Source organism: Thunnus albacares, chromosome 21 (genome assembly GCF_914725855.1).
Source record: "Thunnus albacares chromosome 21, fThuAlb1.1, whole genome shotgun sequence".
NCBI classification, from domain to species: domain Eukaryota; kingdom Metazoa; phylum Chordata; class Actinopteri; order Scombriformes; family Scombridae; genus Thunnus; species Thunnus albacares.
This window is the reverse complement of record NC_058126.1, coordinates 10,538,856-10,552,381: the sequence shown is the minus strand read 5'-3', so window position 1 is coordinate 10,552,381 and position 13,526 is coordinate 10,538,856. Positions and strand designations below refer to the sequence as shown.

The 13,526-nt window shown below is 42.5% G+C and overlaps 1 protein-coding gene across 1 annotated transcript in view; it reads right to left on the bottom strand.

Annotated features, from left to right (window-relative positions):
• Positions 1-13,526, bottom strand: part of LOC122972334 (collectin-12-like) — a 43,950-nt gene that overhangs the window by 2,023 nt on the left and 28,401 nt on the right. Inside the window, exons 3-7 of the mRNA XM_044339333.1 lie at positions 12,279-12,401; positions 4,177-4,263; positions 3,030-4,073; positions 1,773-2,273; positions 126-262 (exon numbers count right to left, since the gene is read on the bottom strand). Of these exons, the coding sequence (XP_044195268.1) occupies positions 126-262; positions 1,773-2,273; positions 3,030-4,073; positions 4,177-4,263; positions 12,279-12,401 (1,892 nt within the window). The remainder of the gene's footprint in view (positions 1-125; positions 263-1,772; positions 2,274-3,029; positions 4,074-4,176; positions 4,264-12,278; positions 12,402-13,526) is intronic.

Here is a 13,526-nt window from a genome sequence, read left to right as displayed (position 1 = left end):
AGGAAAAAGAGTCACACATTACAGAGCAACGACACACTTTAGTTAAACCCTACAATCGTTACAATTATAGGGTTTAATTCTTTGTTAGAAGACACTTAATACAATATTAATAAAATAATAGTCACCTGCTCCTCTATATCATTGATGATCACCAATGAAGCAGAGTTTAATTCACAGGTTGCCTTTGCTTCATCAAAACTGTGCATGTCTTTGGAGAAAAAGTAGCAGTTGTCTCTGTAGTTTGCCCACTCAGAAGGGCAGCCTGCAAAACATCAGGTGATTTCATTTAATAAGTGACAATATTATCATCAGTGGTGCAAGATTATCAAATTTGTTTACCTCAAGAGTATCTTTGGGAGATAGGCTTGTTTGTTTTCTTGGTGAGAGTTAGATGAGAAGATCAATGCCACTCTGGAGGTATCGATCTTCTCATCTAATGCTCGGCAAGATGGTGAATAAGTTTATTTCCCAAAATATCAAACTATTCCATTTAATCTGATACAGAATTATTTTTCTGGAAGGATAAAACAGATGCCATCATTGAGATATTCTCGTAAACTTGTACCAACCAATAAGATTTTTTTTTAATCAGATAAATTTATGCTTGCTGATTCAATGCATTATTTCAGGATCTTATCAGTTGACTCTAGTTAAAGGTAAAGTCAGCGATTCTAATCTTATACACTTTTTGTCAAATTCAGCAAATATCTCCTCACGGTCTGCTAGCTGTCCGTTCTTTGTGTGCACAGAAAAAATATCTGGTGTTCATACACAGCCCTGGCTCTGTAAATGGGCATGTGACCAGTGGCTCGAAGCGAGTCACACAACACTACTCTTGTCGATCAGCAGTAGGGGGCGTTTGTGCTCGTACACAGAACAGGGGGAAGTCATCAGAGCAGCTGTCTGTGTGGGGACATGACAATCTTCGGTCTCCAGCACCCGAATGGTGCGGGAGGGCTGATGAACTGGAGAGAGAGGCTGTGGCCAATTCACACAGAAAGCATTTTCTCACAGAACAGATACGCTTCCATTTAATTAAATGTGTCAATCCACACCGAATCTGAGACAGTCTCATGAAGACCCCCCGTGTTTTTTTACACTCCAAGTCTGTTTCTGTTGCGTTTAGTGAAGCATAATCTGAGCAGGCAGCTGTTTAAATCACACAAATATCCCACTGTATATGTGTTTTGAACTTATTAACCGCATCAATGAATCAGTAAATACAAACACTCAACTTCTTCCTGTGGAGCCGACATGCAAACTATTTTGGTTCAGTCGATCTCTGTCTGGCCACTGTCCTCTCAGCTCTCCAGGAGCTGCAGCTGACAGTCGACAGAGACGCTGAACGCAGGTCGAGTGAGAAGTGAGGAGGCGGAGAGTGTGGATGGACTGTTGTGCTCACATGATTTTTTTTCCACTTGTGAAAATGTGTGAGAGAAACAGAAACGACTCTACAGCTGACGCATCGCTCTGGATGCTGCCATATTTCTCTTTTGCTCGTTGCCATGGCAATGTGTGTCCATGAATTTGGGGGGGGCGGAGCTTCTGAAGGATCATGAAGGGAGGGGGGTATTTGTTTGGGTGTTTCATTGACTCTACCTGTAAGTGTGGAAACTTGGGCTGGAACTAACGATTACTTTCATTACTGATTAATCTTTCGACTAATCATGGCAGCTTTAGTTGAAACATGAAACTGCAACAGAAACAATTTGAATTATTTTCTCTCTCCAGCTGACCAGAAATGTTAAAACTGAGTATTCGACTAAACTTACCTGGGGCCCAAAGTGTAGGAGCTACTGCCTTGTCATCCTGCAGAGACACGGGGCCCAAAGGAATCACTGGAACCCGGACAGGGTATCCTGGCTGTCCCGGTGGTCCTGCTGGTCCTGGAGGCCCCAGTGGTCCTGGCAGTCCCCTTAGACCCTGCTCTCCAGCTGGCCCCATTGGTCCTCTGACACCCGGTGGGCCCTGTGCCCCCTGAGGACCAGGCTGTCCATCTCTCCCAGGCAGACCAGCAGTACCTGGCTCTCCTTTAGTACCAGGAGGCCCGGCCCTGCCTCCTGACCCTCGGGAGCCCTTGGACCCGGGGCTGCCGGGCACCCCTGGCAAACCTTTTAACCCTGGTAGACCTGGTGGTCCTGGAATACCCTGCTCTCCTCTGGGTCCTCGTATCCCCGAAGTACCCTTTTCCCCTTTCTCTCCCTTCTGGCCAGACTGACCAGATGGTCCCTGAGGTCCTTTGTCCCCTCTCGGGCCCCTGGGACCAGGAGGACCTGAAACATAAAACATGCTGTTAACTAGTGAAACAAACTTTAAAGGAGTAGTTTGACATTTGGAGAAATACCTTTCTCTGCTCAGATGAGAAGGCCAAAAGGTTGATACCACTTTCATATCTGTCCCTTAAATATGAAGCTGGAGCCAGCAGCCTCTTAGCTTAGCTTACCATAAAGACTGGCTTTGTCCGAAGGTAATGTGCCAGACCAAGAACTCATAACCCCCCCCCCCCCCCCCCCCCAGTAAACAGTACTTCTCGTTTTTACACTGTTCTTTGTTTGGATTAAACAAACAAGATATAACACACTAAACAGTGAGCTTTAGAGGTGCTGGCAGGTGGATATTTTTGCCTTTGGACAGGATAGCTGTTTCCACCTGCGCCCAGTTTTTATAAGATAAAGTAAGAATTTATAGACCCAGAGGGAAATTTGCCTTGGACATACAATGCTGCAGCTGTACAGTACCAAATAATTCAACATTACTAAACACCATACATCTCATAAATACCATGATAAAAAGTGCAATGAATTACTCAGGATAAAATCTGAAAAACCAGAAATACCCCAAATTCTGAGATGCACTAGCCCCTGATGTTATCATTGTTATGCTAAGCTAAGCTAACTGTCCCCTGGTTCCAACTTCATTTTTAATGGACTCTTCAGTGATAACTCTTAGCAAGAAAGCGAAGCATATTTCCCAAGATGAAACAAACATTTCATTAGTACAAATGTAGACTGGAGCCATTCGTCCCTCACCCTGTAAAATAGTGAAGTTGGTTATTAGTTGTGAGTGCTTGGTGTCCACCAGTTTCATCTCCTCCATGACAATAGAGAGATTGGTGACCTCCTTGTCCACACGTGCTGCCAGCTCTTCCTGCTGGGACCTAAGACTGGCTGCATCTATCGTCACATCTGTCACACTGTTGTTGAGGTTCAGCAAGAACTCTGAGTGACGGCCGACTGTCTCGGAACAAGTGCGCAAATGGTTCAGGTTAAGGTTGATGGCACCCAGGAGCTGCGTGGTGAAGCTGATGTTACCAGTCACGCGGTCCATACTCTGCTCTGACTCATCCAGTCGCACCTCCAGGCGGTCAAACTTAGTTGACGTGAGGTTGCCAAAGTCCCTCTGCTGGTCCATAATCTCCCTCAGGGTCTGGTCGTGAGTGTCAGCCAGGCTGCTGGTGTTCTGGAGCTGGTTGGACATCAAAGTAAGCTGCGATCCCACCTCCTCCAAGCTGTCATTGTTGGCCTTCGCTAGAGCTGAGGCATTACTGGCCATAATCTGCAGATTTTCCACCTTACTTCGAAGCCAATCACTATCAGAGCGCGTCTGTCGGGTCATCTGCTCGAGGCTCTGAAAGTCATTGCGCATTTTCTGAATGGCCTGACTTGTGTCATCCACTGAGTGCTGCACAGTTTCGATTAAGGCCCTCTGCTGGGCCTGGGTGAGGTTTAGGCTGCTGATGCTAAGCAGTGCCTGGTTCTGAAGTTTCACCTGCTGCTGGAGTTCTCTCTGCAGCAAGGCAGTGTTCTCCTGCAGACCCCCAATGATGCTGTCATAAGTCTGCAGGGTACCATTTACAAGGCGCAAGGTGGCTGTGTTGCTATCCACCACTCCCTGAATGGAGTTCTGGTTGCTTTGGATGTCTGAGCCAGCGTTCTGCAGCTGACTCAGCTTAACTTGATCACTGTGGATGCGTTCCTCCACCGCAGACAGCTGCCTCTGAAGAGCCCAGATGTTGTTCTTAAAACCCTGGATCTCTGTGGTGGTATTCTCTGATTTTGCCCCAGTTTGATCATCTGAGGAGAGAGATTTGTACCATCAATCATAAAAACAATTCATAAAAACAATTCAGCCACTGCAACATTTACTTTCATTCACACACAGATGCATGAAACTTACCAAGCTTTTTCAAATCAGTCTCAACAGCAATTATCTTTCCTCCATAGTTTGCGATACCTTCAGACACACTGTCAACTTTCTGCACCACTGTAACAAAAGTAGGTAGGACAAAGGTTAGTGTCATTGTCTCACACAGACTCTGTCCTTTATTAACAGACCAGCATTGCCTGCAACCACAGACATCATATATAAAAGGGATCAGAGAGGAAACCAATGAAATGCACTGACAGATACTATAAGAGACGTGTCTCCATATCTTGTAGGCATGTAATAATGGTGGACTCGATTAACGTAATCTCTTGGATTAGGTCAGATTTAGTGTATGACAAGGGTAAATAGAAAGTACTAAAACTGGAGTGCAACTGAATTTAGGGTGAGAGACAGGAAAAGGAAGGGATTGAGAAAGAGACGGAAGGAGGGGGGGAGGGAGGGAGAAACATTGATTCAGCAAAGATGGAGTGGGTGGTCACTGACAGAGACTGAGGTTGGAGGTGCATGGGGAGACGCTGGCGAGGGCCCTAGGGGACAGGAAGTGACCCGGGGGGGTCTTCAGTAAACAGGCGGATCAAAGACAGCCCAGAGGAGGCAGACGCTGTGGCAGGGAGGCTCTTCACGCCCCCACAGGCGACACCAGCGTTCATTTCCTCTGGAATGTGTCTGGGATTTCAGGGAATCAGCCCACAGCTACCACCAGCCTCGCCAGGGGGACACATCCTCTAACTGGAGACTGCATGGGCTTCTCTGCAGGGAAGCTGTTTCCTCCAACAGTTAAGACAACAGTTCAGTCCCAAGCCTTTCACCTTCAGAGGTCAAATCACCAGAAAGACAAGATGATCTGTTTTAAATCTGCCCATCCCTTCAAATGAGATTGCAGGTAAAGACTTTTTTGTCTGGCCCCAATTTGCACAAATGTTTGTTAAAATGCATCTTTCAAAGTTAAACGTGATAAGAACATGTTAACACAAATTTGTTTTAACACCACTAATTTTTTTGATGCCACTAACGCAGGTTCTATTAAGGGGATTTAGATTGTAAGTCTATTGTCTGATCTACACTGCAGAGCAGAGGGTGGCGGCAATGCACCAATATGCTGGATGCTAACCGCTGTAAAACAAGAAGAAGAAGAGGGAGGTTCTGTTCTTGCCTCACCTGTAGCTATCCCACTAGCAATAAGTCAGATGGTAACTAGCAAAGAACAATGGATAAAGAAAAAGGTATTTTGAATGGCAAGTTCAGCTTCAAAGCCCTGTTAGATTGGTTTGTCAATAAGACCGCAGTTATTCGTAGTTACTGTCAGTGTCGATCTAGTCTTAAATACCATTAGCACACTGCTAATGCTGATGCTGGCAGCCTTGTTAGCCCCAAACCATCCTGCTTGCAGCACAACAAGCTTGATAGTGTGCGAGGGAAACCCATGAACAATCCAATAATCAGCCTGCTTCAACAGCAATAAATAGATGGATGGCTACAACTTGCAGGCTAGTTGTAGAGGACGCCAAATTGTTTTTCCAAGGATGGCGAAGTCATAACCCACCATACTCTGCCTCTGATTGGCTAGTACTCATTGGTTGGGTTGGTTAGGTTTAGGCATGAGGAGTGAGATTGGTTAGTAAGTAAGTAAAATTTATTTGTGTAGCACTTTTCATAGACATTAGTCACAAAGTGCTTTACAAGAGCATGAATGCAACACACAAAAAAGAAAGAATTCATAACAGATGAGTTGACCCCCCGAGTCACTTGATTAAAAAGTGCAAAACTAAAAAACACAATACACAATAAAATACACAATAAAAACATTAAATGATGTCTAAACAGGTGTGTCTTTGGCTGCTTTTTAAATTAATCCACAGAATCAGCAGACCGTAACGGTGCAGGCAGATCATTCCATAGCTTACGTGCAACAGCCTCAAAAGCTCGATCACCACGGGTCTTAAGGCGGCAGCGTGGGACAGAAAGCAAGTTTAGCTTATCTGACCTAAGAGAGCGAGGAAAAAAAAATGGAGGATCTGTGAAATAATTCAGATCGCATCCAACAACTGCACTTGTATTGCCATCGAGAGCCATCGCCTTATCAAAGATACACAACCTGTGTGATGACCAGAGAGCGAAAGTAATTTTCTTTCTTATACTCACTTTCCACTGTTCCCTGCTCACTTTGTTTATTGTTTTTTTATTTCGTATTAGCCTGTTTTTATCCCAAAACACAAAGGGATGTTTTTGAGAGCCTTTGTGAGCCTTTATTTTTCCCATGTGAAGCTGGACACAAATTACATTGTGTGATTTACTTTTGAAGTGAAGGATCCACAGAGTGGTCTTTAATCAGTACTGAAGTAATGGAAAATTTAGCTGGCCAATGTGTCCATCTGTTGCCTATTGAGCTTGAGTTTGCCATAAGTTATGATTTGAGCATATTTTTAAAAAGCTAAATGCTGTACATGTGAGGGTTTCTGACCATCTTTGTCATTGTTTTGTGTTGTTAACTGATTGCCAACAATTAATGCATACATTTGCATAAAGAAAGCATATCTTTTCCAGTCCCGTGTTGATAAGAGTATTAACACTAACACAATGTACCTTTACAGTAAATAAAAAATGTGCGATTAATTTGCGCGATTACATTTTTTAATCACCTGACAGCCCAAGTTTTATAGTATGTTTACAACCAGTTTATATTCCATCCAACACTAAAGGAAATGTACTTATTCGCTTTCTTGCCCAGAGTTACACCACTCTCAGATCTGTACGCAAACTATGAAGCTACAGCCAGCAGCCAGTTTTTTGTTGTTTTTGTACAGATTAAACAAGTGAAGATAACGTGTTAATGAGTGAGTTTAAGAGGAGCTGGAAGGCAGATTATGTTATCTTTAAACAGAGCTAGGCTAGCTGTTTCCCCCTGTTTCCAGTCTTTATGCTAAGCTAAGCTAACCAGCTGCCATACTATATAGATATGAGAGTGGCATTAAATTAAATTTATGTTCGATCAGAGATGGTTTTTATGACGTGTTGTCAGACCATGTCAGAAATTCAATGTGTTTATAGTTGTTCCGAACAACTGAGTGAAAAGCCGACCGTCACAGAGAGAGGAGGGGGGAGGAGGGGGACAGGGTAGATGTGATATTGTTTAAATACAGGGGTAAAAGCACATATTTTTTAGACAGTCTCTCCTGGAAGGCAGTCATAGTGTTGCACTCGGCTGTTCACATGAAAAGTAATATAAAAAAAGTTGTGTCATGGTTGGGAAAGGAGAGCTAGAGAGAGAAAATCAAATCCTGACTCCTTTCTCACCTCTGCATAGCTGACAAATCACTGTGGGTGTGAATGTCAACTTGTCTGTTTAGGCAAGTTAGAGAAATGGTTGTGCGCTGCCCCCCCCCCCCCCTTAACCTCCGTCAGAAAGGTGTTGCGGGAAGCGGTTTAATGGACATTTCCACTGTCTGACAAGCATGTCTGAAGGGGCACATAGTGACCTTTAATCTTCTTATGTAAACCTTGGCAAGAAAACGAATAACCGTATTTTCCCAAAGTGTTGAACTATTCTTTTAAATGTAAGAATTAAGAGCAAAAGAAAATCTTTCATCGGTCTCAAGACTGCAAATAGAAAAAATCTTTTGCTGTTATGGAAAATATTTAATCCTGAGTAATTTACACTGAGATGTTTGGGAAACTTCAAATTGGAAAATGGTGAAAGCTGTTTTTTGTTTCCTTTCTTAGCCCTCTTAGACGTCCGAGAACCCCACCTAGAGTTGTCTCATGGAACGAATAAACAGATTTAAAACCATATGAAGCTATAAAAATATCCTCGGATTACCACATTATTTGGTAATGAGAGAAAATGGTCAGTTGGACAGGAAATGTTCCAAACTAAATGACACATTTCCAGACACAGGGGTGTACAGTCCAGCCCTGCAGAGCACAAAAGACACGTCAAGTCTATATGCCAAGCCATAGGCTACACCTCTGGCACATTGTTTCTTTCACTCACACTTACACATACATGAGCCTAGATACTGAAACACAAGCAGACTCCCAAATACAGACTTTTCTGGGCCTTTTCCACATGATCTGTCCATGTACTGGCCTCCAGGGAGTCCCATTGCATCACACTGTGGCAAAATTAACCATAAAACACACATGCAAAGAGTCTGCAGAGGAAAGCATTGCTTTGGCAGAAACCTTATAGTTCAACATGTTGTAGGAATGAACTGTTTTGTTCCAAGTTTGAACTCTTTATCTGGGCTGTCTTGTAAAATCTAAGCTCCTTATACATATAAAGTCAGAAATAGTTATGCACTGACATTGTTAACTGCATGCTTTGGGGATTTTTTCATTTTTAGGAGCCGCAGCTAGGGCAAGCCTCTCAAAACTGAATGCACAGCTCAGACACATCTGTCAGATCAGATAACATAAAAAAATTGAGGGCAAATTTATAGCTATCATGCTTTCAAGTAATGTTTTTATAGTGTTATTACACTAAAACCATGATTAATTTTCTCAGTGTTGTGCTGAATGTCTCTTTGGTTGGAAGGATGTGAAGGGGTAACTCTATTTTTTTCAACAACTGATTGCCTTTGAGCCAAGCAGTACTCCCAGCCAATCAGCAGCCACCAGTATCAGTACAACACTGTAGTTAGCTGTAACCTTTTACTGAGCAGCACTTAAGGTGTCAAACAGATAATCAGTAGACAGTTCCCATTATGGGTTAGATGCCAACAGCTTGACAAGTTATCATGATGCAACTATGGGTGCTGCCATTTTTTTTTTCATATGCTAACAAATTAACTTTAGTTTAACTTTGTTAAAGTCGTTAAGGTTTCAGTGTCAAACAGTTAAGGTCTGGAGTGCTTATGCTGATAAGCTTTGTAGCATTATTCTTGTTGCATGTGTTTTGCCTTTTTGTATGTGTTTTGGTATTTGTAGCGCTTCCCTCAATGTTTGTGCATTCACTCATGTATGTATGTGCTGTGTAAATAGCAGGCGCTGTAGCACATACTCATTTGAGTCGCAGAAGCGAGTAGAACAGCAGCTAGCCTGGAGGTGATGTCAGGACTTCAGCTCTCTAATACATCAAATCTTTTTGTTTTGTTGTTTCCCTCTAATTCGTTCACTTTACTCATTGATGTTATTTCTTTTTGTTTTGTTGCTTCCTTTGTCAAGCGTCTTTGAGTATGCTGAAAAGTGCTATATAAGTTCAATGTATTATTATTATTATTATTATTATTATTATTATTATTATTATTATTATTATTATCATTATTATTATTATTATTATTAACACAGGATAATAGCATGTTGAATCAGCCTCTTCAGTCGAACATCATCACAAGGCAACATTAGAGAGAGACAGTGTATGGGATGCGACTCGCGTTGAGGTACGGTGTGTTTAAGTCTTGTTTTACTTTTTTTTGGCTAAACCATTCAAATGTTTATCAGTGACATGAAGCCCAGTGCAGCAGCAGCACAAGCAGAGGAGAGTCATTAAGTCAGCAAAGTCACTCTCTTATGTAAGCAATATCTATCTTAATATATAACATTCACTAACATTCACTAACATTTACTAACATAAGCCTTCATATACTACCGGTCATAACAGAACAAGTAAGGCTGTAGCAGCAAAAGCCTTCAGTGAATTGAACTTAGAAAAGGTGTTTTTATTGCTGATGAATTAATCTTTTAAATTGTGAGTAGAAGACTAACAACAGTCGACACTGACTTGCTGTTAATGGGACTGTATCAAACTGAATTAAATTTAGACTGAACTGAACTGAGCTATTTCAATTTAAGGGTTGTTTTTTTTACATGGGAATCTCCTCTTAGATCCAGACATAGCTTCCTCTTTCGCTGCCTTTAAAAGACATGAAAATATTTACAGAAGACTCTGATCCAGGACATTCACTCTTCTCTTTGAAACACAGCTAAACTGTGCAGGATTTAAAACCAGTTGGTCTTTGAGAAGAAAGACACTCACAAAGGGAGTGAAGCAAACTGCACTTTTGTGACTGGCTTCAAAGAAAATTAATGGGACTTAAATCCTCAAGAGCCCAAAGAGTGACCTCATATTGCCTTTGGTCGTGTCAATCGAGACAGTATGCTGTAGGAGAGAAGACAGAGGTCACTGAATGCCGTACTTCCAGGTTAAACTGCATCAAAACAAAAGAGCCACATAGAGGACATTTTTGTGGGTCAGTGATGTAGGACAGAGAGAAGCACACATGTTAAGTGCATAGAGCACTCTGGGTCTCACTACATAACCATCTGGAGCTGGGAGTGTGTTTAGGCTGAGCTGTGGTTCCCTTGACAGAGCGGCGCTTCAGTGCCAGTAAAAACCCAATTTCAGTGGGTTCTGCTGGAGTTGCACCGAGTTCACTCACTGCTCATCTGGGATCAATTAGGCCTTCATGAAAACATGCAGCATGGAACAAGGAGGACCGCCTGAGCTCAGAGAGTGAGGAGACATCATGTGTTCAAGACACACAGATAACCCCTGAACATGTTAACTTCATGCCATTTTCACAAATTGAAAATAAGGAGGGGACCGAACGTAGTCGCATATGGGAATGTTTAGCACAATTATGGCAGGAACATTCAGAGTTCAGTCTTCTGAAAGACGGCGGGACCGTTTCCCGACCTGGAAAAAATGTGAAATAGCCAACCAGGAAGTTCAGCTCCACAAAGCCTGAAGACCTTCCCCGGAGGTGTGAGCTTTGGGGGTGTTGGTAAAATAAACTGAGAGAAGGTTCGGGGGTGGAGACAAGAGACAGAGAGAAGGGTCAGTGCACTGAAATTACAAAAGACACATATTTTCTCACTTGCCTCTGGTTGTATGCAGTCATGCAGAGAGTTTTGGTTTTATGTGCTGAGGTTGTGAGAGATCTGTCTCTGTGATCTCTGCCTGCACCCTTACACAATGGAGGTGAATGGAATAGGGCTGCAACTAATGATCGTTCTCAGTGCCAATAATTTTCATGATTAATCGATTAATTGTTGGTCGGTGCATATTTAGCAACAATCAAAAAACCAAGTATATTCCATATACAATCATTTTGAAACAGAGAAATCAGCAAATACTCACAAAGGAAAAGCTGGAACAACATGTAATTTTGTCAGAAAATGACTGAAACGATTATTTGATTATCAAAATATTTGCTGATTATTTTCTTCTGATTAGCATACTTTTAATGAACTTGGACAGCGTCATATCTTTCCAAAATCAGTGTCCCAGTTACTGTGAACAGTTTGCATTGGATCTACTTTCTACCAAAGGAACAGTCCATACACAGTAAAAAACTGTTGTGGCTGACAGTGAGGTCTGTGGAGAGCAATTTGGACTTTGTTTGTGGAAAGAGATGCTGCCGATGAATTCTGTAAATGTGATTTTTCAATGCTATGAGTGCAGCAGACACAATCCCAAACAAAATTACAAAAAAAAAAAAAAAAAAAATTTGAGGGAGAAGCAGAAATCTCAGAGACAAAGACAGACAAAATCTGGACAAATAATACCAAAACAATCATATCTGCATGTCAACATTTGGGAAATACACTTATTAGCTGTTTCCCCTCCAGCTTCATATTTACTACACAGACATGAGAGTGGTTTCAATTTTCTCATCTAAATCTCTGCAAGAATAAGAGTGTTTCCCAAAATGTAAAACAATTCCTTTAAGTGAGAGAAAATGTGTTTCTGAGTGATCTGACCCTTTATGTGCATCTACCAATGACCTCTAAGTGAAAAACTGCTGATTTTGTTGAAGGTGTGGTACTCCTCCGCTCACATTTTCCATTATTGATGTATTGCCTTTAACTAAGAAACATCGCCAAAGAACATCCATGTCATGGTTGGGCACCCGGTTGGCCACTCAAGGGACAAGTACCTCTCACAGAAGTGTTGCCTCAGTGTACTCATACACTGATTAAACAGCTCAGCTCTTATTTCTTGGCAGCATGAAGCGAAACCGAACAAAATGTTTGGACGGCGCTCTCTGTCATCACGCTGTAAGTGAATCATTTCAGCATTTTTGAAGTGATGCTTGGAAATGTTTGTTATCCAAAGCTTCCTCTAAATGCACCCGTGTCACAGAATGTAGCTCACTGTAACCTCGTCTTACCTTTGTATCCGAGTACAGCAACAGCGATGGTGAGGAGAGTACACAGCACGTAGAGCAGAGCTATGGAGGTCTTCAGTGCCCATTCATTCTTACACTTTGTGCACTGGGTGCCCTCCTGGATCCCTGTGTGAGTGAAAAGCAGGCACATATTTAATTCATTCAGCATTTTCAGTCAACTGAAGCAGAAAAGTCTAAAAAGGATATGTGGGTAAAATTTGGTGTTAGCTAGGGACTCTCCATGTAGAGTCCCACATCTGGACAAACAGGCCTGGAGTCTACATTAAAGAGTCCAGCAGTTCCCTCAGGGCCCGGGTGGTGAAGGGGCAGGGGACACAAAAACAATCCCCCCCCCACTGACTTGTTTACACTGGGCGACATGCTTATTTTCCAACTGCCTCTTTTTCAGTCGCTGTCTTTCACAAAGATTCCTTCCCAGTGAAGCACAAACAGACTTTCATGAGTGTCATACAAGAAGCACTGAGTGTAAATCATGTGTAACATACATAAAATGCTGTCACTTTGTAGACCTTGTCATTCTTGCAGTGCGTCAGAGCCGTGGAGTCGAACTACAGGCTGAAAAAAGGTCTGAGCGAAGCAGGGGACACTTGTGGAATATTTCTTTTCCAAGCATATCTTTCATGACAGATGAGTGGCGAGATCTTCAGCGCTGACGGGAACACAGCTGCGTTTCATTTTCATTTCAGGAAGTGTGTGTGTGGAAAGGGTGAGGGTGCGGTGCACAAGAGGAGGGGGGGTCTGGTTTTCATGCACCTGGAACGAAACTCGCTTCACATGCCGAAATATAAAAGAATAGCTCTTATTCAACGTGGCAACACAAAGAGTGCAATACATGAGTATCACATATCCGCGTTTGTCTATTATACATCATCCTGTAAAGTGCAGAAGCCATTTAGTGCCAAAGATTTCACCACACATCTAGTTCAAGTGCCTTGAAATGATGAGGTAATACTTCAGTGAATTAAAAATGTAGCGCCGATTGGCTCGTCACAGGCGCACTGGGAGTTTAGATGCCAAAGTTAATAACTTGACTCATTCTTATGGGTGTGAAGGGATCTTTAATGACCACTGAGTGTAAGACCTCAAGTCCAGCTGGATAGAGAGGTCTCCTCAGGACCCGGCCAACCTGAGAGAACATGAGATTTACCGTAAAGAGCACGGGCAAGAAAAGAGCTTTAAATGTAATACTTCCCTTGTTTTGATTCTTTGCCAACTCAACTAACACCACAG